This window comes from Prunus persica, chromosome G5 (genome assembly GCF_000346465.2).
Source record: "Prunus persica cultivar Lovell chromosome G5, Prunus_persica_NCBIv2, whole genome shotgun sequence".
Taxonomy (NCBI): Eukaryota; Viridiplantae; Streptophyta; class Magnoliopsida; order Rosales; family Rosaceae; genus Prunus; species Prunus persica.
Window position 1 is genome coordinate 8353157 of NC_034013.1, and position 26134 is coordinate 8379290.

The 26134-nt window shown below is 35.8% G+C and overlaps 5 protein-coding genes and 1 long non-coding RNA gene across 10 annotated transcripts; 2 read left to right on the forward strand and 4 right to left on the reverse strand.

Annotated features, from left to right (window-relative positions):
• On the reverse strand, positions 258–2403 carry LOC18775980. 3 transcript variants are annotated; one of them, XR_002271902.1, is made up of 4 exons: positions 2314–2403; positions 911–1302; positions 715–810; positions 258–628 (listed from the first exon to the last, which is right to left on the reverse strand). It is a non-coding gene; the product is annotated as an uncharacterized LOC18775980 (long non-coding RNA). The 3 variants fall into 3 exon arrangements; XR_002271903.1 differs by lacking the exon at positions 2314–2403 and having other exon boundaries at positions 911–981; positions 1184–2307; XR_002271901.1 differs by lacking the exon at positions 2314–2403 and having other exon boundaries at positions 911–2307.
• LOC109949329 (dynamin-related protein 3A-like) lies at positions 4234–5050 on the reverse strand. Its single transcript, XM_020564732.1, has 4 exons — positions 4963–5050; positions 4681–4775; positions 4449–4541; positions 4234–4353 (listed from the first exon to the last, which is right to left on the reverse strand). The coding sequence occupies exons 1-4, from the start codon at positions 5048–5050 to the stop codon at positions 4234–4236; spliced, it is 396 nt and encodes a 131-aa protein (XP_020420321.1).
• LOC18776658 (probable pectinesterase 68) lies at positions 6834–10116 on the forward strand. Its single transcript, XM_007210645.2, has 5 exons — positions 6834–7317; positions 7449–7638; positions 7787–7993; positions 8675–8919; positions 9680–10116. The coding sequence occupies exons 1-5, from the start codon at positions 6974–6976 to the stop codon at positions 9837–9839; spliced, it is 1146 nt and encodes a 381-aa protein (XP_007210707.2). The 5' UTR covers positions 6834–6973; the 3' UTR covers positions 9840–10116.
• Positions 10176–14841, reverse strand: LOC18777516 (peroxisome biogenesis protein 19-2). The gene is made up of 5 exons (XM_007209461.2): positions 14504–14841; positions 14351–14402; positions 13548–13827; positions 11019–11335; positions 10176–10456 (listed from the first exon to the last, which is right to left on the reverse strand). Exons 1-5 carry the CDS (start codon positions 14541–14543, stop codon positions 10411–10413), a joined length of 735 nt encoding a protein of 244 aa, XP_007209523.1. The 5' UTR covers positions 14544–14841; the 3' UTR covers positions 10176–10410.
• Positions 16972–20221, reverse strand: LOC18776376 (TPR-containing protein DDB_G0280363). The gene is made up of 2 exons (XM_020564563.1): positions 19766–20221; positions 16972–18282 (listed from the first exon to the last, which is right to left on the reverse strand). The coding sequence occupies exons 1-2, from the start codon at positions 20162–20164 to the stop codon at positions 17353–17355; spliced, it is 1329 nt and encodes a 442-aa protein (XP_020420152.1). The 5' UTR covers positions 20165–20221; the 3' UTR covers positions 16972–17352.
• Positions 20369–25512, forward strand: LOC18777426 (N-acetylglucosaminyl-phosphatidylinositol de-N-acetylase). 3 transcript variants are annotated; one of them, XM_020564564.1, is made up of 11 exons: positions 20369–20452; positions 21100–21228; positions 21319–21379; positions 21824–21894; positions 22722–22786; positions 23055–23099; positions 23176–23256; positions 23473–23540; positions 24551–24599; positions 24928–25088; positions 25226–25512. In XM_020564564.1, exons 2-11 carry the CDS (start codon positions 21111–21113, stop codon positions 25290–25292), a joined length of 786 nt encoding a protein of 261 aa, XP_020420153.1. In that variant the 5' UTR covers positions 20369–20452; positions 21100–21110; the 3' UTR covers positions 25293–25512. The 3 variants fall into 3 exon arrangements, with proteins under 3 accessions (XP_020420153.1, XP_020420155.1, XP_020420154.1); XM_020564566.1 differs by lacking the exons at positions 21100–21228; positions 21319–21379 and having other exon boundaries at positions 20378–20452; XM_020564565.1 differs by lacking the exons at positions 20369–20452; positions 21100–21228; positions 21319–21379 and adding an exon at positions 21389–21501.

Below are 26134 nucleotides of genomic sequence, written 5' to 3' on the forward strand. Positions count from 1 at the left end.
GGACTAAAGCAAAGTTGAAGAAGCTATATGCGAAAAAATAAAGTAGGATGAGAGGCAATTTTGGCGACGAGATAAGATTGATGTGGCTATAATTAAAACCGAAGCAAGTTCAAGCAAAGATGATCCGGATCCTTTCGCCCACCAAACTATTGGGTGAAATAACCAACAATGTAATGTATCAAAAGCGCGAGTCCCGCATTACTAACCATTCTAGCTATCGGTGTTAGTGGTACTTCTCTTCCACAAAATGCTAGGCGAGGTCCCAAGTGAAAGATTACCACAAAATAAAAAATTAAAGACAGAATACGACACAATAATTACAGTGAAGGGAAATCACAACAATGCTTAAATTGTCTCAAAACTCATCCTTCTGATAGAATAGAGCCGCAAAAGCGCCATTCCAATTCAAACTGACTTTTTTTTTTTTTTTGGGTAAGAGGGGATGTACAAAGTATGCCACTGGAAAGTTGTTCTAAAAAGGGTAGTTAAATTCCCAACCAAGCACTACGATTTTAAGCATCGATTTCTGCATATCTTTATAATGGACAATGCCACCATACATCTTACTAATGAATCTATCTTCGTTAACTGCTTGAGCCTTTTTCTTGCCTTTTCCAGTTTTTGCTACCTGCATAGATCAACGACCACAGATGTAGCCTTGATGAAGACATGAAATATAAAAAAGAAAAAGAAAAAAAAAGAGACAGAAAATACCTCAGTCCACATCTCCCTGCCATTTTTCGAGAACCATGTTCCAATGTCCATCAAGTGCTCTCACATGGCCAGGGAGCTTCCTGTTTTGATGAGAACCTGCTTGCACAATAAGAACTATTTTGAATTAGAATTATTGCCCTCGACATGTAAAGCCTTAATGAACACAAAGAACTATAAAAGTGTAGCAAAGGATTACCTCAGTGAGTATGATCTTTGATACTCATTATAAGAACAGACTAATCAGCTCAGGTATCCAGATTTTCAGCACTAAGGAGCTCAGGAAAATGAAAATTTTATCAGAAATATCATTAAAAGCAAAAGAAGATCTTTTATGCAACTCGCTGCTGTCGATATAAAGGTTAAGTCCACAAATTCAGGTTTCTAAAAGTTGAAGTCTGACTATGTGGGTGTAAGACAATAATTTCAATGTAGCGAATACTATTGCAAAAAAGTATATAAAGTAATCTACCTTGCCCTAATGAGAAGAGAACTCTTCACTGTGAACTTTACTGGATATTATTTGTCAATCGAACCCTAACACTCAAAGTAACAAATGGTGGACACAAGCTTGTGACCCCATGCTAAAACCTTAACACACCAAATTGATATCCAATCAGTTTAACTACGCTACTTTAGAAGTTGTTAATTAAAGGGTTCAAGCATCATTATCGAATATTCCATTAAAATATAAAATACCTCTAAAGAACCTCAATAGTCTAAACAACATACGCAAGAAGGGCACGAAATATGTTCAAATACAGTATGTATTCAAAGCATAATTGTATATACATATATATATATATATATACACAACAACAGCAAAAAAAAATCCTCTTCAGTTCAGGTCTCCAAATTTTATCCGCATGGAGCATCTCGGAAGAACGAAAGTTATTTATGGATCATCATCAGAGGCAATATAAAGTCATTTCATATATAAATGATGAAACAGAGAGAGAAAGAACGGGACACTGCTAGCCCAAGATGGATAGATTTAGCACCATCCATAAGCAGATATGAAACTCGTTATAATTTAAAAAGAGCTACATCCCCTGATTGTTAGTTGATTCTTGAAAATAACAAGCAAAAAAAAAAAAAATCAAACCCACCAAAAAAGACACAATATTTTCAATTATAGACGAAGTATATAGTATATTTATGCTGTAAACACAAAAACAAGCCTCTTCAGTTCAGGTCTCCAAATTTTTCCGCATGGAGCATCTCGGAAGAACGAAAGTTATTTTTCAATCGTCATCATTAGAGGCAATATGAAGTCATCTAATATATAAAACAGAGAGAGAGAGAGAGAGAGAGAGAGAGAGAGAGAGGACACCACATTATAGACTCAGCACCATATAAAAGCAGACATGAGACTAGGTTTAAGGATCCGCATCTCCTGATTTTCAGATGATGCTTATTTGACAATAATAAGCAAAAAAAATCAAAACTTCATAAAGAATGCATATGACATTCTCTGAAACCAACTATATTTGCATGAAATTTATGCATAAAATAGTACCAATAGCAATGTGAAAAAAGGATTAAACAAAATCATAGATCAAGGAAAGTTAATAAACAACTTAAAAGTACAGAGGCTCAGACCTGACCCGAGAGGTGACTAGGGTTTATACGAGGGAGGCTGGAGAAGAGAGAGAGAGACAGAGAGAGAGATAGAGACGAAGAAACAGACGACAGGATTGATGGGTTGCCTGGACTATAAAATATAATGTTATATGGGTAGCATATGGGCCGTGGCTTTTATGGATCTGGGTAGAAATGTGAATGGGAGGTAGTCCGGCTTTGAGCCCAAACTGCTCACCCTCGCTAAATATAAATTATGGAAGATGCTGGGCTTTGAAAGAGTATCATAAGCAATAACAACAGTTAACTTCGCGAGGGCCTTATAAACCGAACAACTACATAGACTCGCTCTCTAGCACTGATATTGCCCTCAATTTAGCCACCTAAGTCAAATAGATTGGTCAAGTCCAATAGACCATTATTATAGGTGGGGTTTTATCTTAAAGGCCTTGGTGCCATTATCAATGATAGTTAAGGTGTACATTACTATTAAACTCCCTTGATGTGGGACTCTATAAAACCCACAAGAACTTACCGAAGAAAAATCGCTTGAATTTTTCTTTGCATGTCTCTCCCAGTCAAATTGTCCTTTTTCGAACGACAATTTCTAATTATCATTGATAAGTGAACACTACATACACTAAATGTTAGAAATTGCTCATGAACAAAATTCATATATTATGTATCATTAGTAATTGTTAGGAATTATACACGTGCACATGTGCTCTCGAACTATTCATCATAATAAAATGGGAGCTTTAGTAATATACCCAAAATAGAATGCACTTTAGAAACACACCCAAAAACCATTTACTACATATAAAATTAGTATTGAAGTTCCTATAAATTACATCTCTGCCATTGATTAACTTAAAACAAGCCCAACACAAACCAAAAGAACCCAAAACAAGCCCAGCGAGTCCATATTAGATTTTTTTTGAAAAAACCCGAACTTAAAATTAAATAAAATAAAATAATCACGAAAACCAAGGGTCTGTCCCCACGACCCTTCATTTTCCATCAAACCTCTGCAAACCATATCATAGAAGTACATTGTTAATACCATGTCATAAAAGTGCATTGTTAATACCATGTCATAAAAGTGCATTGTTAATACCATGCTATATAAGTATATTGTTAATACAATTTCATAGAAAAACATTCTTAATACAATTTCATACAAAAACATTGTAAATACCATTTCATACAAAAAATCCAAAAAACCCTAACAAGAGATTCAATATCCTTTGCTGCCACCTCCAATTGTCCATAGTTTCACCAGATACAATCGCAAAGGCAGACGAAAATACTTTTACAAGAAAAAAAAAATACACTGTTAATACTATGTCACAGAAGTACATTGTTAATACTATGTCATAGAATTATTTTCCTAGTAAAAATCACATTTTGCATATCATAAACTTCAAGTGCACAGCCATATATAGAGTGTGCTTTGTTACTGAAAATCTGTTAATACTATGTCATAGAAGTACACTGTTAATACTATGTTATATAAATCAACTCAGTTACATGATATGAACAGTATAACAGTTGTTCATACCACTTACTGGAAGTTAACAATTGCTCATACGACTTACAGATAACAAATTGTATACTACAAATCAACTTATTAGCTTGTTGAAATTTACAGAAGTCATATATTAGACCTACAGCCACCCAAAAAGCCAAATTGGCTTGTTGCAAATGCCATATCAAAGTGTTGAGGAAGGTTGACTCTTTCTATTTTACCAGTTACAACTGCAGACTAATTTTGATTAGATTTTAGTATATTCCAGTATTTAAACAGAATTTTGAGACTCTTTGAAACAAATTTTACAAAAAACAAGCATACATGCAACAATGTCCTAGATCTTAATTCTGAGTGAATAAACTATAGTGGTAATAAGGTTAACAGAGAGATACCTCCATCTCAATAAGATTTCATATCATTCTCTTAGCAGGTTCTACACCATGGCGGAAAAATTTTACCATGACTTCATCCAGATGCTTTCTCAATACTGGAAACCTTTGTAACTCAGTTACCTCACAAGCGTGGCTTATCTGCAGGCAACATTTTATCTTCCTAATTACATCTACATCTCATGATTCATGGAAACATACAATTAGAACTCCGTAGCATATGCCTTATTACTCACCTTCATTAGTTCATCATAAACAAATCGAAGACACTGAAGGCTTGGGTCTAATAGACGAGCAATTTGTCTCCTAACTAAAAATTCAAATGGGACCTAAACCAATTCAGAAACTTATCAGCCAATGTAGTGTAAAATCAAGCCATTAGTTTCTAATATTTAATACAAAGGAAAATGAAAGACTGCAGCATATGTCATCATCATACCTCAGGCACAAATAAAGCATTTCTTGCACCATAAGCATTTGAATAGCCATTCGAATATCATCATCAGTTAGATCATCCAAAGCGGCAGCCCCTTTGGCAATGGAAAAATCATCGTCGTTGGCATCTACGAACAAGAGATCCGGGTTGAAAATCGGGAACACAGGACGGATCTGGCCATTTTGGAATATATCGTCGGTGGAAATTGGCGATCCGTCGGGGTTGGTACATGCGAAAGAGAAATCAAGTAGAAATTCAAGTAAATTAAGCAAAAATCAAAAGGAAAATAATGAATTGAAGCAGATGGAATAAACCTGCAAAGGAAATAGAGGCATCGGCGGCGAGAACACGTGTGAGGCCACCTACGTAACGGAGATTGTCGTTGGTCTTGTGTTGATCCATGGCTTTGAGACTGTTTGGTTTACTTTGAAGGCATAGAGAGGGAAGAAGGGAGAGAACAAAGGAAAGATGGTGGTTTGAAGCAGGAGAGGAGCTTGAGGCTTCAAACCTAAGGTTGTCAAACCTGAGGGAGGCTTCAAACGAGATCCAAAACAAACTTAATGCTAAAAAGGGTAATAAAGATATTTCATCTTATTAATTAAATTAAAAAATATACAATTATTGATTTTTGGATTTATTTTGGATGTATTTCTATGTTTTAAATAGTGTAAGATATATTTATAATTTCATGTCTAGAAATAAATGTTTCACTAATTTTGTATAATAAAATCTGTGTATAATAACACAGTTAAATAAAAAATAAAAAATAAAATAAAACTACGATTGAAAATAACAGCACTCTTGCATAATAACTCATTCCAAATCATCATGGCTATTTCGTCTGACAAAGGCAATCGGTGTATTGGGTTTCGGTTAATTTGGCTCCATGTCCGAATTGAGGAACTGGGGTTGGGTACAGACTCCAACATTCAAAAATTTTGGTTTTCGAAAAGGTAGGGCCCAACATGGTCCGAAAATTCATGAATGTTAGAGCTACAATACAAAATGGTATTTAACCATGCCCTGGACCATCATTTTGTCATCCACACCACCACCACCACCACCACCACCGCCCCCAACCAACAACACCAGCACCACAGGATGTTGGACAAAGAAGATAAAGATGACCGTTTGAAGGAAGCAAGTATTAGAAGAATAATAATGGCACTAAAAATAAATAAATAAATAAATAAATAAAAACATTAAAGTCAATAAGTTCTTTCTTTTTTGTCTCAACTTTAAGTTAAATAAACTTCACAACTTCACATGGCCAAGTTTCCTCCAGCTGGGGACCATTTTTGGGTGCTCTAAAATTCTTGAACCCTAGCAAAAATAAATAAATAAATTATTACCAGACATTTGCCAGTTTGGTAAACAAGAATTTTGGCCTTTGTAATTATGCAATAAATAAATAATTAATCCAACAATTGCACGCCATAATCTACAGCGACAGTGTGTGCATTCTCTTGTTATTTTAAGTTTGTCGGGAGAAGATAATCATTCTATCATTGCAAAAGCGAAGTCATGATCAGTTAATTAATCTGCACTTTCCCTAATCTTCATTATTGAAAACAATTGTTACCCATACCACTGCATTGGATCAGCTTAAACAAAAATTAATTGCAACTTAATTAGTAACCCATCACATACGACTCCTCCATTGTCGTTTCGGACTCTTTTTTTTATCGGACATGCTTCCGATCATAAACCCTTTTGTTAATTAGAAGTAGTTTTCTTATAAGAACACACAAGTTTCTAACTTCCTGAAAAATTACTTGAAAATATACTTCTTAAATAAGTACTTCTTCAGAAAGCGTTTGGTTTCGAATTTTCCTAAATCTATGTAAATGTGTGATATATTTAATTAAACCACTAAAATCACCGAAATCATTCTCACAGTGAGGTAGATTCCGAGGTGGGAAGACTTTAGAGTACATATAATTAGGATGTATCTTTATCTCTCTCATCACTGCTGAGCTGTGCATGCAAATTAAGCCAAAAACATATTTGACCCCACTTACTTATCCAAAGGCCAATTCATAGCATAACGAGACCAACCCACGCGAGGGAAGCCCCCAAAAAAAAAAAAATGACCGTTGGAAAGGACTGAAATTTGTTTCCATATATATATATATATATATATATATATATATATATAGTACTTGCATTCCATTATATACATGTTTCTTGATATCTCTTCGATAGCTCTTGGCTCTTGCAATCGAATCTCATAACCTGAGAGAGAGAGGGAGCAATCTATCTATCCACCATTTTCGTTATTATTATTATTTAATTTAATGCTATTTTAATTAATTCAAACTATTAATGGCTTCTTCTCTTTTATCATCATCATCTTCTTCTTCTTCTTCTTACTTCTTCTTGGTGTGCACCACACTCATTGTGTTTTCCTTCTGGTTATTTCATGCAGCGCCAGCGGTGACAGCCGTGAGAAGCTCTCGCGTAATGCTAGTCCACACTACTAACAACAATGGTTCAACATCAAACTCTACCAAGAACCACCACAAGTGGGTGGGGCCAACTGGTCACCGCCAGATCGCTGTCGACATAAACGGTTCAGGGGATTTCCTGTCCGTCCAAGCCGCCGTCAATGCAGTACCGGCAAACAACACGGTCAATGTTCTCATCCTAATCAGCCCCGGATACTACAGGTTATTATTAATCATTATTGTCACTAGTCAACAATGTAATCGGTAAACATGGTACAAATAGTAACAGACTCGATAATTCATATCAACAAAATATTAATTACTGTAGAGATAAATATGATATGGGTATGCAGAGAAAAAGTGGTGGTGCCGGCGACAAAGCCGTACATCACGTTTCAAGGAGCTGGGAAAGATGTGACCGTGATCGAATGGCATGACCGAGCCAGTGACCCTGGGCCCAACGGCCAGCAGCTGAGGACTTACAGGACAGCTTCTGTTACTGTTTTCGCCAACTATTTCTCCGCAAGAAACATTAGCTTCAAGGTACGTTACGAAGTGGATATTGAAGAGAGAGAAATTTCACGATATATTACAACTAATGTGTGTTTATTAGAGCTAACCATACAAATATAGTTGGATTTTTGCATGCATGAATGAGCCATTATATGGATTTATTTACTTATTATCTCAGAATACGGCGCCGGCTCCGATGCCGGGAATGCAAGGGTGGCAAGCGGTAGCGTTTAGGATATCAGGTGACAAGGCATACTTCTCAGGTTGTGGCTTCTATGGTGCCCAAGACACACTTTGTGACGATGTGGGGCGCCATTACTTCAAGGATTGTTACATTGAGGGTTCCATAGACTTCATTTTTGGGAATGGTCGGTCCATGTACAAAGTAAGTAACTACATAAATAATATTAACGTTGATTTAATTTTGTTTAATTAGTATCAATTTTAACATGTATTTTGCATGCTATAACTATTTTTGTCTAAATTGCCATTGTCTTGTTGAGCTCTAAGCAAAAATTTTAGTGCTTTTGTCTATGAACACCCGTGACTCTTCCATTTTGAAAAAGAAAAGGATGCCTGCCTTTTTTTCTGCTGCATCTTTGTGACAGAGCGATGTCACTTTAGTGCACATAAAGTCAAGAAAAGTGAGGAAGCTTTTTCCTTCCCCAGTTTCATCTGTTGGTGGGAAAAATGCTATTTGCATTTAGGAGGCATTTGTATTCAACAACTGTGAATCGTTTATTGATTTATCGATCTATCTATAAATAAAAGATTAATGATAACATTACTCGTATTCTAATTTTTAAAGCAAACTTAGGTATGTGGCGAGTGTAATTCTTAGCGACTAAATTGTTCTTACGAAACCCTGATAATGTAATTCTTAGTGCCTAGAAATTTAAACAAATGGTCTTATCAAAACAAAAAATTTACGCCTTTTTTTATATTAAATTTTTTATTCTACTCAATATAAAATCATTATTGTTAGTGCTTTACGGTGACGTTTCGTTTGCAATGAGTGGTTTGACCTTTTGACTGATCTACTATTGGCTGGTTCTGGTTGGCACAGGACTGTGAGCTGCACTCGATAGCAACCAAGTTCGGGTCAATTGCGGCCCACTACAGAAACTCAGCGGATGATAAATCAGGCTTCGCTTTCGTGAACTGCCGAGTTACGGGTACGGGTCCTTTGTATGTGGGTCGGGCCATGGGCAAGTACTCCCGGATCGTATACTCCTACACCTACTTTGATGACGTGGTCGCTCATGGTGCCTGGGATGACTGGGGCAACACAACCGCCAGCACTACAACAAAGTAATTAACTACCTTCAGCTTTTAATTACTTTTATTTTATTTTATGACAAGTGCAATATTCTAAATCCTTCATATAAACTGATTTCGGGACGAGGAGAGTAAAACTTAAAATTAAGAGTGCCTTAATTATTTGAGTTAAGAGTTCTTTTTATAATGTATTTGGATGCAAAGGATTAGATAAACATACTGTTTTGGTCAACTGATATTACATGTGCTTTAATTACTTAATTTCTTCTAATCATTTTTTAGTGGGCCCACCCTCTGTGTTTCCCTTTTGACAAACACGTCTGTGGGGCCCATTTTAATTTTGTGGAATTATAGGTGTTTGAACTCCTAATCATTGTCATGGCATCAAACCCTGGTCAACAAAGACAAGGCCATAGAAAGCTTAAAAAAAGTGATGGAAAAGCCAAATATTTCAAAGATTTCTTGTCTCGAGATAATTAAAAACATAAAGATTTCTTGTCTCGAGATAATTAAAAACCCAACTTTTTCTTCTACTCTTTTTATGTACTAATTTCCTCACATGAAGTGAGAAATTCATGAAAAAAAAGATAGAAATTCAAAAAGAGAAATACCGTTAGACTAATATATAATAAATATCATAAAATTTAGATCTCAATTAATATATTAAAATTTTAATTTATTTTTAACAAGTAAGATATTTTAATGTCATATCGTTCGTACTAAAATTTGGAAATAATAAGTGGGCCAACCTGACTTTTAATGGGTTTTTATGTTTTTTCGGTGGCAACTGCAGGAGGAGTGTGTTTATGGGAGTCTACAAGTGCTGGGGGCCAGGAGAAGAAGCCCTGCGTGGGGTGTCATGTGCCCCAGAGCTTGATTATGAATTGGCCCATCCCTTTCTGGTAAAGAGTTTCGTCAACGGAAGGCACTGGATTGCACCCTCTGATGCTTAGCCTTTGCTAACATCTCATACTTCTTCCAAATCCCATTCTTTAATTCATTCATATATTCTTTAATTCAATTATTGTAAAATATATCTACTCCATCAACATACTCTATCCAGGGTTGCTGTTCCTTCTAATTGCTTTATGCGGGAGAAAGGTAGGCTACTTAAAATAGTCCAACAACCAAACTCTTACGTGTGTAGATTTGCTCACCTAATCCTGACAAGTGTCCCGACATTTTATACCGTGTACCTTTTCTTCAATAATATGATATCGTTTTGTTCAAGGCTTTTTCATTAAGATTTGAGTTTGCGTGCTACTAGACCAAACGATCATTGGCTCGCCAACAAACAAATCTAAGAAATTTTCCTTACCATATAACCCCCAAATTTTATACAAGCTTTACGTGTCTCAAAACCTTGCTCTGAAACTGGGCAGCTAAAACAATCATAAGAATCTGAAATAATAAAACTGCACGCAATTCAGGCAATTACCAATTTATTTTCACAAGTTTTGATAAACAAACATCTGTGTGCGCCCAGAGGGATATGAAATTAGCACGGAGGAAAGACGGTTGCTCTCACATTATACAACAATTTGTCTGAGACTCTAGCATCTCTGGAGACCTGCAAAGGAAAGCATCGTGGGTCAGTTGATAGAGCTGACCAAAGTTCTAAACGATTTCTGCAAATTGATGGTGCCACAGAGAAAGCATGTTATACTGAGTTAGTATTTCTCAGCCAAGAAGAAATCTATCTGATTTTCTTGTGGTAACACAAGTCATGTTAAACTTCGACGTGATAAATAGCGTAAATTATCGTCGCTCCAAACTGAATGTTCTATTTAAATGGGAGTCTCAGTGTCTCTGCTGTAGTACAGATTCAAGTTCTCACAGCTTTAAGGAAGAGCCTACCTTCTAGACTTGGTACATAAATTTCCTTTAATAGATAGTATAAAACTCTCAATCTGAATAACACTGAAGAACAATATAAATGGGTTCATAGACCATTTTCCTGATGAGATTCCCTCAGCAGTTGTCCTCCCAAATAAATAACATCTAAGAACAACAGTATTCACATACAGAAAATATTAAAATGGCAAATGTGATCATCAGCGAACTTAAGACGTGTGAGTGCTTTAAAAGTTGCAGACAAACTAACCGTTCAGATTTTCATAATTAAGACTTACAGTTGTCCAAGACTAGCTAGGTCAAAATCAGGAGCTAGCTCCTGCACAATATCATTAGGTGGTTGGCCGCATTCTTGCATTTTCTGCATGAGCTCAAAAATCCGGGTGAAGTTTCCAGAATCCTTTTCGTAGACTTCATTAAGATCTTTTATGAGTTCGTACTGGTGAAAATAACGTTCATGTTCTTCCTTACTCAAACTCGCTTCATGCTCTTTCAACCACTTTGGATATCTTTCTCCAATTTCCTTCATCGGTTCATGAAGAATATCCTTAGACAAAAGCTGCTGCATCATGGTCTCAACAATAGATTCCATGTCCTACACAAAAATAAGGGGAAAATTAACAATAACAAGATATTACTGCTTTTATTAACAGGTTGTACACCAATTTGGCAAAGCATCAAGTAGGAACATGAAGGTAGTGCATATTTACGAAAGAAGCAGAACATGTAGTAGCTAAAGCATGCCATTATAGCCAAATCCTAACACCACCAAAAGGATGTATACAAAGAAGTAGGAGTTTATTCATCTTATTAACATGACACGGGTTTTAAAACCCAAACTGGCACAAATTTTGCAGAATTCAAAAGACAAAACATTGTACACTCAAATACAAGTTATGTGAACTAAAATTTTTGGAGGAAGAGAAGGAAAGTACAAGAAAGAAAAATATATGAAGACATTGAATATAGGTCTACTATGCTATTATATAAAGAAAATGAAACAGTCTAAAAAGCACAAGGCATATGCATTCCAGAAACATACTTATCCACATTCAATTTTAGTTTGGTGTCTCATTCGGTAGATAAATCTTGAAATTAGCTATTGTTTTGTTGAAATGATGACCAAAACTTCTAAATATACTTCCTCCAAATAAACTGTAGAAGCCACTGACCGAGTGCCTAAGCAATTAGTAGATTACCAAGCAATGCATATGATGAAACAGTAAATGAAAGATTTTGTATATGGAGAACATATGGCACAAGTAAATGAAATATCTATTACCACCACTCATGTTGCCTACCATGTAAAGTATGATATATCAATACTAGGACCCTTGTAACCAAGCGTACAGCCAACCAATAGATCCTGCTTTGTCTCATCCTTCTCACAATGGTACCAAAAACTTAAGATAAAGGTTAAACTTCTGCTACAGTAAGCAAGCCTCATAGTTATTTTGATGGTTAGCACCTCGAATACTAAACATGAATTAGACGATATTTTTTTTCACGACATGCAGAAAACAATTAAATTTCATATCAGGGAAAGCTATTCAGAAATTACACACCAATACGTCCTCTCTTCATCCCAACCCTAAAAAGAAGCAAACACACCAGTAGGTCCTAGACATAGCTTCCAAAAAGGGTATTTATTTTGTAATCAAGTTTCTGAATTGATCATTCTTCTCCCTCTGAAAGGAGCTTCCGATCAAGTTAGGAGCTAGACTAAGAAGGGATTCATCACCTTCAATGCGTTTTAGGAAAGTGCTAGCTGTTTTCTTGAGTTTTATGGATGGAGAAAATTTAGTAGGTACAATATTTAGCTCATAGTCCCCATGTTCAAAGGTAACAAGTGTTGTTGCTCTAGGCAGGGGTTATCAGTGGGTCCTTGAAACATGGGGACTATTGAAGGTGATGGACACATAAAAGAGATAAAAAAATAAGGGTTATCAGTGGGTCCTTGGTTTCACTTAATCTGAACATGAATTCCTCAAACTTATCAATGTATTCAACGACCGACGTATTCCCTTACAAAGAGACTAGCGGTAGTCTATAAAGCACTCGCAAAATGGTTAACATTACATTTCTATTTCAACCTTTCTTTCAACTCACTTCAATGGAGATTGGTTATGTGCTATATCAATTTGTTTTTCAAGGTTAACTCCCAAAGAGTTTAGTTTGGCACACCAACTTCGTCTTGGAAAATCCAACTTTGTGGCTCTTAGATATTTGATACCGCTCAAATTATGGGTCCAGGTCACAACCAAAAAGCTTAGGATTTAGTTTATCATTAAAACTATGAGCATCAATATGATTGCTATTACGTATCAAACATAAAGCTAAAGTTTTAGTATGTGCTTTGTCAGAAAATTGATCCAATATGATTTACCATTAGCCTATATCAACCCAGAATTCCAATTCTTAGTAAACAATATTGTCAGAACGAGTGATACTCAGCAAGCAATAGATAGTTGTTCTCAATAGCAATATACTTGAAATCAGAACACAGGGATCATATTAGACACAAGCATTGCAATGAAAATTTCAGTTAGTATAACAAATTTCAGGTACAGAGGAGGATAAGTTCCATGTTCTAAATTCTATCAAACACCAACCTTAATCTAAATACCCATGTATCGAATTCACAACTATAAAATTGTGTCGATTACATTCACTAACCAATAACAGCTCAAATTGCATAAAACTCAACCAAACAGCTAGAAGAAAAGCTTGACATTGATCAAATCCCAAAAAAAAAAAAAAAAAAAAAAAAGCAATTCAAAGAAAAAAGTAAATGAAAAGCAAATTACCTGAGACCCAGCAAGTTCCTCGAACTGCTTGACCCAATCTTCCACATCCTTACCCAAATCCTCTCCGCCAGGTTTCGTACTGGTCACAGATTCCAGTCCCTTAACAGCCTCTCTAGTCTGCTCTCTGAGCTTATCAAGAGCCTCAGTAACATGGGATTCCTCTGAAACCTTTTGTTTTCCCTTTTTCTTTGTTCTTATTTCAGGTAATCCCATGCCAAGTCCTTGAACCCCAGCAGGCAAGGAAGGTGGTTCTTGCTTGTTCTCTGTAGATTCTTTACTTCTATGACAAGAAAAAGAATGTAAATACTCAACTTGGCGCAGAAGTTTCACATAGTTCCATTAAGCATACTGATATTTACTACAAATACATAATTCATTATACACGCCTAACGCTTTATTTCACCATTTTCTTCATGGGTTATACTTATAACAATAATTTCATTCAGTTGAAAATGCTGTTGAGCAACTTGGGCAAAAGCAAAATACAAACACCCATGATGTGATTCCTTTCCTTTCTATATTGAAAACCAAATGTTGAATGAAAAATTGTCCTTGGTTACTTTCATACACAATTCTAGACAAACAATTTTGAAGAATTACAAACTGCCTTCGGAACGAAGAAAATAACGCTTTGAACACAAATACAAACTGAGAATTTTGAAGAAACAAACACCCGCATAAGAATTTACAAAGTAAAGCTTGAAGCTTTTGAGAGAGAGAGAGAGAGAGAGAGAGAGAGAGGGAGGGAGAAGGAGAGGGAGAGGGAGAGGGAGAGGGAGAGGGAGAGGGAGAGGGAGAGAAACCTCTGAAGGGAGGGTTTGTTGAGGTTGAGATTCTGGAAGTCATCTAAGGCACCTGAAAATCAATTCAAAGACAAAATAACAAAATTGAGAGAGAGAGAGAGAGAGAGAGAGAGAGAGAGAGAGAGAGCAAAGCTTCTTGTATCTAATACGTACTATCGAGGAGTTCGTCTAAATCATCAGAGTGATCAGCCATGGATGAAACTTGAAGCTCTCTCTCTCAACTCTGTGTAAAGTCTCAACTGCTTAGCGTCTGGGTGGGGATTGGAAAGGAATTATGGAAGAAGCACGGGATTGATGCAGGGATTGAGAAAAAGCAAAGCTGCAAAAATGACGAATGGGGCGGTCAATCTATATGGACTGGATTTGGGCCCAAGGTCTTGAGCTTTCAACTCTAAAGATATTTTTCTTCTCTTTTTTGCCAATTCTTTCTCTCTTTTTTTACTAGATAAATTGCACACCTATCTTTTTTTATTTTTTTTATTTATTTATTTTTTGAGTACAAGTTATTAGGGGTGGCATTTTAAACCGAAAAACCGAAAAACCGCAAAAACCAACCGATATTTTACCGCAATAAAACCGCAATCGCGGTAAACCGAACCGCAATCGCGGTATTAAGAACCGAACCGCATTTACGGTTGCGGTTGCGGTATTTGATTTTCAAAATTTACGGTTACCGCAAACCGCAAAGTATAGCCGCACGGCTATACTTTATGAATAATTAAGTAAAATTGTAAACCCTTCTCTTCTCTTGAATTGGTGGAAAGGGAACCAAACAAGATATCCTATTCTTTCACAAGTTGCCAAGGATATCTTTGCAATTCCAAGTTCTACGGTTGCTAGTGAAAATGCTTTTAGCATAGGCAAGAGGATTGTGGATCCTTTTAGAAGCTCTTTGCATCCTAAAATAGTAGAGGCATTAGTGTGTACTAGTGATTGGCTTAGAGCGGACGAATTTTCCTTTTACAAGGAACCAACAGATGATGAGGTTGAATTCTACAAGGAAATGGAAGATATGACAACTTGTAAGTAATTAGTTTATTTATGCTTCTTCTTATAATAAAATGTACTAAACTATGTTATTTTATTTGTAGATAGCATTGGTGCTCAAACAACACAAAGGGGTTCTTCAAATCCACTCACCACCAACACTTGAGTTTGTAACATTGGTGTATTGCATTTTTCCTTTTAGTTTGTAACTTTAATTAACTGTGAATTGGATTTTTCTTTTTGGTTGTAACTTTAATTCATTTTGCTTTTGGTTTGTAAATTTAAAGGATTTGGAATTGGAATGCTTGAGAAGTTTAACTTTAATTGGAATGTTTGGAATTGTAACTTTAATTTTCTTAGGTTGTGAATGCTTGAGAATTGGAATCGATTGTGAATTTATATATGCTTGAGAAATTGAGGTTGTGTATTTATTTATTTATGTTGTAAATTTATATTTTTGTGAATGCTTGAGAATTTGCGGTTTTAAACCGCAAAACGCGGTCGGTTTGCGGTTTCAAAAATCACCAAACCGCAAATAGTCGGTCGGTTTGCGGTTTGAGTAAAAATTCGCGGTTACCGAACCGCAACCACCCCTACAAGTTATAGTCTAAAGTTACAAAAGATGGGTATTTCTCTCACACACAATTATGATGCCGTGGAATTCGAATTTGAGATCTCTGATATGCAAGTCTCTTTTTCCACTAAACTAGACTCGTTGACTTGCACACCCAATTTTAGTAGATAAATTGCACTCCTTATGTGCGTGTGAGAGAAGAAAGTGGGATAACAAGAGCCCAACTGCTTGAGCTCTATAACCTTACTCAATTGAATGCACAAGAAATATTGATAAAATGTTTAACGTACAATACTACCAATGATGTATATCATATTTGACCCAAAAATTATTTGAGGGACATCCTTATAGGGCACACCTCATATGGTATTTTTCTAATTCAAACCTTCTATTTGATAGATATTCATTCAAAAATAATCTCTACAAAAAATCACTTGAATCCAAGTAAGCCACACAGACACACACACACACACATATATATATATATATATATTCTTGACTATTCACCTAGAATGAGTCGCATTCTTTCTTACCTATGAGTTATAGTTTGACACGTATATAAAAGTAACTTATTGAAAACACAAAAAGTAAAGCTTTCATTCATTTGTCAAATTCTAATTTGGAGGTATAGATGACTGATTCCTTTCATGTAACAAGCCAATTATTTCCCTTATATGTATGTATAATGGTTTGGATTTTTTTGTTGTATAATTCACATCTGAGAGAGCTAATATCTTAGAGCCAGCATTGTTTGTTGTGTCCAATATCAACTAATTCCTTATAAAGTAAAATTATTTAGTTTTTAGATTCAAAATTTAAGGGTAATAGAGAAACTATAACCTCTTATCTGCTCACCTAGGTAGGGCTTAGAATAGATGTACCGGCAAATACTTTCAAAGAAAATCTCATTGTAAATTTCATTTCCTCAATGACTGTATTCCATCTGTAACTGTATTCATTACAGATGGTTCCTTCTTTTATACAAACAATGCCTCTGGCTTTCCAGCCAGTTTAAAATACTAAACTAAACTTCCTAACTGGAGACTGCTGAGCTGCTTACTGAAAAGCAAAGAATACTGATAGATATTTAGATTTAAGCTAAACTTAACTTCCATAGGAGAAAATTTTCAATGGGGTAAAATTCAAAAGAAATTCCACGTACATGGCAAGTAGTACTGCTATTTAGGCTATATTGCTTCATTCGTTTACAAAGTTGGACCAGAGTCAGCTTCTAAAATTGTCATGTGATAGAGGATTTGGCCCCTGATCTTTAGTCTCTGAAACACCAGTCACACAATTAGCCTCGATAGTAGCTGCTTGCTTGATGTTCGGTTCTTCTGTGACAGACTTCTCTGTGGTTTCCATAGCCATTGTAACACTATTATTGTTTCCACAATTCAGGCAAGGCTTCTGACCCTCCGATTGCAGGATTTTCTTGAAATTAGGGACTTGAACTTGTTTCCACCGGCACTTCTTGGTACACATGGGGAGGCATGTATTTCCCTTCTTGGGGATGGAAAATAGTCTGAGCAATTGGGTTAGGGGGGTAAAGAGCTTGAAGCCCGACTGGCCCACATATAGCTTGGCTACTTTTAAATCTTTTGAAGTTAGCAACATGCTTCTTTCCAGAAAGATGGTGGTCAAAAATCCCCTGCCTATCACACTTGACGTTGCATATATCACAGATTAGCGGAATAACAATCTTCTTAGTTTCAGTTTCAGAAGTAATCTTGTGCTTCTTCTTGCGCTTTGGACCATGCTGCTGCCCCGGGATATTATTTTGCTGTTCAGTTTCCGCAGATTTTACATGGTTAACAGCTTCAGTGGGTAAATTTTCTGTTGGTTTGTTCTGTTCACCATCCTGTGCACACTGAGTCAAATGAGACACTTCCAGATTTGAATTAGATGTGCGATTCTGTTGGCCCTGTAATTCATCCCCTGATCTGATAGCATTTTTCATCTTTTCCATCTTCTTCATGTTCTTCTTATGTCGCTTTCCATTCTTGTGATTCTCAAGAATTTCCAAACTATTGCACGCGGCCTTACAAATTTCACACCAAGCAACCTGGGGACTCTGGTTGTTCCGAACTTTAGTTTTGTTTGGAACTTCTGTTTTAAGTGCTGACGCTGATTCTGATTTCTCAGGTGGAAGTGTTGCTGGAGCAACTGAAGATTCTGGATGCGAAGATGTTGAAGGGAAACCATGTTGTGAGAAATGCTTAGGGCCACCACTACCACAACCATGTGGTCTTCCAATGAAAGATGGGCCAGCTCCACTGGGTCTAAGGTGGTTGTAGCCAAAATTTCCTTGGTGTCCTTTGAATGGCTCACCACCCCTTTCACCACCACTACTGTATGGAGGCTGACCAACCTGAAAAATTAAATCTTGAAAGAATAAGAATGTAGAAAGCTGGATACAAGCCAAATGAAAAAGAGCAATGATGTTCGCAATCTTAAAAACCCTATGTAACTTAGAATATCAATATTTCAAACTGACCCACAGGGTTTGTAATCAGAAAGGACCTTTTGTGACTTAGAGCACCAAATACATTAGCCAATACATCGCTCCAAACCCTTCAGAAATGAGCAAGATACATAGCAAAAACAGCCTCAACTTCAAAAGAAGTCAGATGACATCAAAACCATAAATTTGCTTCTACCTTCTGCTCATAATACATATACCCAAAACCAACATAAGGGATTTCAGAAAAAGTACAGTGAGACAAAAATGATAATCTGGCAACATCGAGTAGTAGATACCCACCAGAGAATTTTACAAAACATCTAGATGAACTTAAAAACTTAATCAACAGGAACCAGACAAACAAAATTCAGGAAGCCAATCGAACATATAGTCTAAAACAAACCAACAAATCTGCCATGTTCTCTTTGCACAAAAGTTTCCTACATATCATTATGTGAATTGAGTGGCGAAATTCTTCACTCTGCATACAAAGTTGCAGGTCATTTAAATTAATAGAGGTAGCACCTGCACCATCTCCAGTGGCTTAATTTTGCATATTTGAGCAAGAAAAGAAGTTAGAATAGTTCAGATCACCCAAACATCAAACAAATCCTCCTTTGGTTCATGTATCTGCACCTATTTTCAGTTTATAAAGATTCTCTACAAGACTTACAAGTATTTAATTGTTTCAACCATAGAACTCGAAAGAGATTTGGAAGAGGATGGTGACAGGAGTAAATAATACATCGTTGAGTTTGCAGAAGCAACTACATTATGGTTATCTCGCGTCACATAGTTCATTAGTGTCTTGTCATCCGAGCTCCCAAACCAAACACAATGAGCTGTGTTTCAAAGCAAGTAAACAAAAATATTGAAAACATATCTCAAAATTTTGAAAAGGATTAACCCCTAGTGTTTGATTCCAGAACATGTTGTTAATGTAAATGATGTCCTGATAATTACAACCCCCTTTCCTCAAGTACTGATAGGAGTTTCTTTAATATTGAATATGTAAAATTTGAACCTATAAGGAAAGGGTATTTTACTTAACCAGAAAGTCCAAAAGATATCCTTCCCTTACTACTTATTTCCAAGTCTCCATGATCACAAAATCTTTGTCCTTCCTGGTTTAAACCACCAGAGAAATAGAAGGACAGAAGAACCAACCATTTCATGCAAAGGATTGTCCTTCCTGGTTTGTACCTTACATATGTATATATATATATATATGTTTATGCATATAATGGGATTCCAAATACAAAAATGGATCAGATAAGTGAAGCCGAAAAAACCCAACTCATTTTTGTCAAGCATATACATAAAACAAACAATCAAAAGCAATTCGATGACAATGCCACCAGTCCAATCAATCAAAAGCAAAACATTGTACCGGTTGATGCAAAGGCCTCTCTGCCACTGCTCCCATTCTGGACGCTGAAAATTGCGCCAGTCGAGACAGCACAGCCTCGGTGGGGTCCAGCCCCGGAAGTACCGGAATCCCAGGTGCCTGGACTAGTCGTGATTGAGAAAGTTGGATAGGTTGTGGTGGATAAGGTTGTTGTTGCTGCAGCAGCTGCTGCTGCTGCTGCTGGTAGACATTGGCATAGTTCGATTGGTAATAACCTTGTTGCTGCTGGTGGTATTGCTGTTGTTTTGGGTGTTGAAAACGAAAGCAGAAAGATTGGTTTGATTGGTATGCAATAAAACCTTCTTGTTGTTGAAGAGCTTGGAGCTGTTGATAAAGCAGCTGTTGTTGTTGAGCAAGGAGCAGTTGATGTTGTTGGTCCATGGTTTAATTCTGTGGTCTTGCCTGTAGGGAATGGTTGACTGTTTAGGGTTTTTGGTGTTTTGTCTGTTAAAGGAACTGTGAAACTGTCAAGGCAGAAGGGTCTGAGGAGACGATGATGCTCCGGGCATGTGGGTTTTCGACACGTGGTGTCTGGTTTTTTGTTTTTATTTTTCTTTGCCAAGTCTATTATATATATTGGCTTCTTTTTTTCATGTTAAGAAGAGTCGTCAAGCTTAAAACTTTCTGGGAAATTTTTTCCGGCAAAACAGAAAGAGATTACTAATCCAGGTAAAGGCTCCTCCACTTAACTCCTCCGTTCCTTGTCCCCTTCTTTATCGTTTTCTTTTATTCGCATTCAACTGTTGAGGAGCAGTCAGTGGTTTGGGCAAAAGTTTTGCCTAGATGATGTTTGATGAAAGGTTTGAGTGAGATTCAATGCAAACCATATATGCTTTCATAGTCTTTTAAACTTCGGAAACAATGTTCAGATACAGTTAAAAAAAAAAAAAATTCAGATTGTTCAAAACGTAAGAATACAAAGTTTTTGAATAGGAAAATATGGATCATGAAGCAAATGCAGCCTAAGTTTCCAATTTGTCTTGTTATTCTTTTCAGTATCATTTATGTTTCATTTTATTGATTGGAGAGCCATTATGGGTTTGTGGGGTTTCTCGGTGCTATTGATTTCTGAGTCTTTCTTGAACCTATCATACACTATGTGTTTGGTTAGTTGTAAGTGGATGTTTAATTTTTACTTAAAAAGTATATGACGCAGCTTTTAGCATTGTGTCTACCGAATATGTTGCAGGACAAAACAATGAATTGTGTCCAAGTTTTTCTTGTCTTTTCCTTTTGGTTTACTGGGTTTGTTCCATTCTTGAGTTTGGAGGTTGTTTGACTTGATGAATTGATTATCAATTTATCATTGTCTGCAGGTGCATGCCATATGGCATGGTTCTTGATTATTTCTTCTGTGATTGTACTATGGGTAGCTTCTTTATGCAAAATTCTGCATGGCTCATATTCACCTCTGAAGGGTACTTTCTTGAATAATTTGAAAGATGGTGGGTAGTCTGCCACTCTGCCCGAGCTTGCTTATTTTGCCGCATTCTTTTTGTGCATACTGGTTAAGTACACTGTATTTATTGAATCAGGTGGCAGTGTCAGCAAGAGAAATGTTTTGCTGGTTGTTGCCCACCCAGATGATGAGTCCATGTAAGCATAACTGTAAAAAAGTGATTATCATTTCTTTGGCTCTAATAATGGCTTCAGTTGTAGCCAATTCAGACGAGTTTTTGAGCTGTTAGTTGCGTTGGTGCTTCTCGAATGTTGGATGGGTATGAGGCAGAATTTATCCTGGTTGCATAAATATCAGCTCCCCTCTGAGCCCTTCTATGTTGATGTTTGAATTTACTTCAATATTGTTCCATGATAATTAACAAGACTAAGTGGCCCAAAAAGGAAATGTGGGTGTTGGAATCTTTACTTACTGATTGTCTCATGGCATACTTTCATTTGTTTGAATAGTTGTCCCCCTGTGTGACTGTTGAGTTTTATGTTTGATGACGAGGTCTGTTTCCTTTTGGCCAAATTGTATAATATGATACATCGAGGTTCTGTATTTATGTTGTGTTCAAACCTTCCATTGCATTTCTGCAGGTTCTTTACTCCAACCATAAACTATCTCATCATGAGAGGGCATAATATTCACATTCTTTGCTTGTCAATTGGTAACACACTCTCATCTATATACAACTTTGTCTCTGCCTTTTTTAAATTGGTATGTACTGGTTTGTTAATCTTTTCCCTTTTTTCGTTTATTAATCTCCATGTAGCTTATACCATAAACTTGTTCACAAATTTGGAATGTGGTGGACAGACTATTTCTCTTAACATTCCCTTGAAGTAGGATGGATCATTTTGCGTAAGCACAACACTAAACTATAAATAGAGGTCTTTTAGATATATGACAACAGACAAACTTGTAGATATACACAGTAAGGCTGAGGTCCTCATTTGTTATGAAAACTATTTAACTCCATTAAATTGGTTTTGACAATTGTCTTATTTTAACAATCTTTTCTTAACTGCTTTGAAATTTTTTAGGGATAATGAAGCCTGATGAAAAATGAAATAAAATAATTGATATTAATAACTGATACATGGGTTGTGTTTACCTAACATGGATGTATAAATTTTTTAGTAAAGGTTACTAATAAACTAGGTGAACAGATAATAAGTATGTGTATTATAGACTTATGGTCACCCTTACACTTAGAATGCAGTCGAGTACCAATTTATACAAGGGTTGTTTCTCCATCCATTAATGTATCTAGAATAACGGCATGCCCATGCTTGGGATGGGATAAGAATTTCCCTCCAGATCTTTCTGTTGGTTTCACATCCAACTGTGTCACAGTAGTTTCAGCCTTTACACTAACTTCCTTAAGAGTAGTGTTGGTGTTACAGATTGAATTATGTCTCGTAAATTGTTAATCCTTGCCCTTATAACTTCATAGTATTTTTTTTAATGAATTCAGTTGTGTCTGTTGTGCAGGTGATGCAGATGGTAAAGGAATTACCAGAAAAGAAGAGCTCTACCAGGCTTCTGCAATCCTCAAGGTGATATGCAATCTGGAACAAAAGAGTTGAGGCTTTAAAATTCACTTTGTTTAATGTTGTGACCCAAAATTTAAGCATCTACACATGCGTGGGGGTCCAGTACTAAAGTGATTTTAGTTTTGTTAACTTTATTTTATCCAATTCTGAAAATTCTATTAAGTGTTGTTGCTTGCAGAACTTATGTTCTTTTGTTATCTATGACACATTGTGATGTATTTTCACCAGAACATTCATTTAGACTTCATAACATGTGAAATTGGATATGCAGGTTCCACATCAACAAGTGAAGGTTCTGGACCATCCAGATCTCCAGGTTCTACTCAACTATTGAATTAGTATAATTCCTGATAGTATCTTGAGGCATTTATAACACATTCCTCAATCTTTAGGATGGTTTTGGAAAAGTTTGGAACCATAACATATTGGCAATGATTATTGAAGAGGAAATTAACAGTTATGGTATTGATTTGGTAAGATAATCCTTCAGACCTAATAGTTTGCTTTATACCTTCACCTGCTATTGTAGTTTCTGGACTACTGAAATTTATTACTACTTATGTTGTCTTTTTGTGGTGATGTGATAAGCATCATTTGATGGATTACTGGTTTTGTATAAAGTAATGCCTGCTCTTATGGTTCAATCTTATCTCCCACTTCTAACATCAATTTCACATGAGCTTTATCAGATAATTACTTTTGACAATTATGGAGTTTCGGGCCATTGTAACCACCGTGACGTGCATTATGGGGTAATGTAAGTTGAGCTCCATTTTTCAATCACATTTTATCAATATTTTTAAAATTGGAAGGAAATTCCTGTTTTATAAATGCCTACATATGTTAGATATTTATGGCATGGAAATAAATGTTACAAAAAAAAAAAAAAATTAATAATAATACTTTTGACGACTCTTCATGTCACATGAATATATTCTCTTGCCAGTCAGTTTTTCTACCCTTTATCTTTTAAATCTTAGATATTTGCCAGTTAATTTTGACTTCTTACATGCCTAGAAAGAAAGTAGGAGAGTTGGAAGTAGCTGTTTTGATTCTTTTAAACATGGTACCATTATTTGGTTGGTAGAAACTATGAGTAAATTTTCCATATTTTATTAACTTGGTTTAATTAAGATTTGGAGGTTTATCTATGATATTCAGTTGGCTATTATGTTTTCATATTACTGTTGACCTTTATTTACTACCAATATACTGGACTTATTTGGTTTAATGCTAACTGTTAAGGTTGCAAAAAAAAGAAAAGAAAGAGAGGAAACGATCAGGTTATCTAGTAATTATGAATACATAGAATATGAGAACTAGTTGAAGCATCTTAAACTCACTCTGAATTTTAATCATATTTTCTGTTTTTTGTATTTCCAAAGGTAATTAATTGAAAGGATTAAGCCTCTTCTTTTGGCTGAGAGATATTATTTAGCCTGGTTTGGTGCATATACAATCAGCCCAAACTGAAGTTTCTCAATAAAAAAGGTTTTCCACCTAGGTCTGTTTTGCAATATTTAAGAGAGTAGTCCAGTGATGAGACTTATCCTGCAAATTTGCACACTACTGTGACTGCATAGAATAAGATACTGATCTGCCTCCCTTGAATGAATTTGAAAGTACCTATTGTCTTTCCCATATTGGTGCATGTACATTTTCAGGATGGCCAATTTGTGGTTTTATCTGTCTACTATGGCATTGGCACGCTAAAGTTTGGCAAAGTCTATTTATATTTAATGTTTATTTGTGTTGTACTGTAAGCAGGCAGCTCTTACATGCATCATCACAAGGGAAAATTGAAGCTTGGGAACTTGTATGTTCTCTCTTCATTAGATTTCTTATTTCTTTCATTTGAAATCTATGGCATCAATTTGATTCTGCCCAATTCTAATGATTGACAAGTTCTTTATACTGTCTATAATCAGCAAGTATCTTGAAATTCTGATTTGTTCTCATATGTCACCTAAGTTTTTATACAATAATGTCTTGTTTTGGTTATATGTTTTATTGGATGGGATGATAACTTTACATATTGCATCCTTTACTCTAATGCTAGTTAATACAGTAGCACCTATCAAGCATATTTGCTGTTAAACCAGTGATTTTAACTTTTCTTTTGCTGCCCTATTTATTTTTCTCAGGTTAGTACCAACATATTCCGCAAGTATAGTGGTCCAGTGGATATATGGCTGTCCAGTTTATATCCCATGCAACGCTCACATGAAGTGCTGCATTGCTTGTTGAATGAGCAGCCTAGAAAGAGCTTCCGGGCAATGGCACAACATTCAAGCCAATGGGTTTGGTACTGTGACATCTCAACCTACGTTTTCCTATTTTCTTCCTTTATTTTACTTGTGAATCTTCTTCAGCTTTCATCAACCAAATGCAATCCAAGTAATAAGATAGTCAAATGAATAGATTTGCGTTTTATATCTGCAGGTTCCGCAAACTGTTTGTAGGATTTTCCAGTTACACCTACGTGAACACGCTTAGAAAGATGAAGTAGCTTGTGGGATCAGTTTGGATACTTGCCTCTTTGGTAGATCTGCTGCTTAGCTGGACATATGTTTTTTGTTCTTGTATATGCCTCTGTTAATGTCTCTTTATTAGATGTTTCAATCGTAAATTGAATAGAATCCTTGCACTCGTGCAAAAATTTTCATTGCATTTCAGACTGACAACCCTTCTTTGTTTTGATTCAATAATAAAATAGCAATATTATGGAATAGCATAGCTCTATTTTTTTATGCCCCTTCACTACTATCCACGACAAAACAGTGTCGATTTTACCTGCCATTTGGGATCTTTTTTCTTCTTTGATAAAACCTTAATAGTAGAATGGGAACAGCTGAAAATTATTTGGACTTGTGCATTCCAAATAAGTTCAAGCCGGCAGAGCACAGGAACAAAGTTGGCATGGAAGCCTGATGCATTCTTCTTTCTTTCTCTTAACTTTTGTTGTAATGTACTTGGCTTCATTTGTTCACATTAATTAAATGTTTGAGAAACAAATGTTTCAGGCCTAAAAAACCTCTACAATGTCATCAATCAACAAATCCCCCAAACCAGTCTTAAAGAAGCAATAAAGAAGTGTTTTTAGAAAGAAAAAAATAATTATTATATAAGATAAAAACAAGAAAACGTAATGAATTATGTAAGAAAAGAAGAAATGCCCTGTGCAAATATTATTATTTCATAGAATTTCAATGGAAATAAAAAGGAAAGTAAAGAGAGATCTCATGAAATCTAAAGAGAAACCTGAAAACAGCAAAAAGATCAAAACTTCGAAAACAACATATCCCAATTTCGATGAGAGAAAAGAGTACAAAATATGTGATTAAAAAAAGA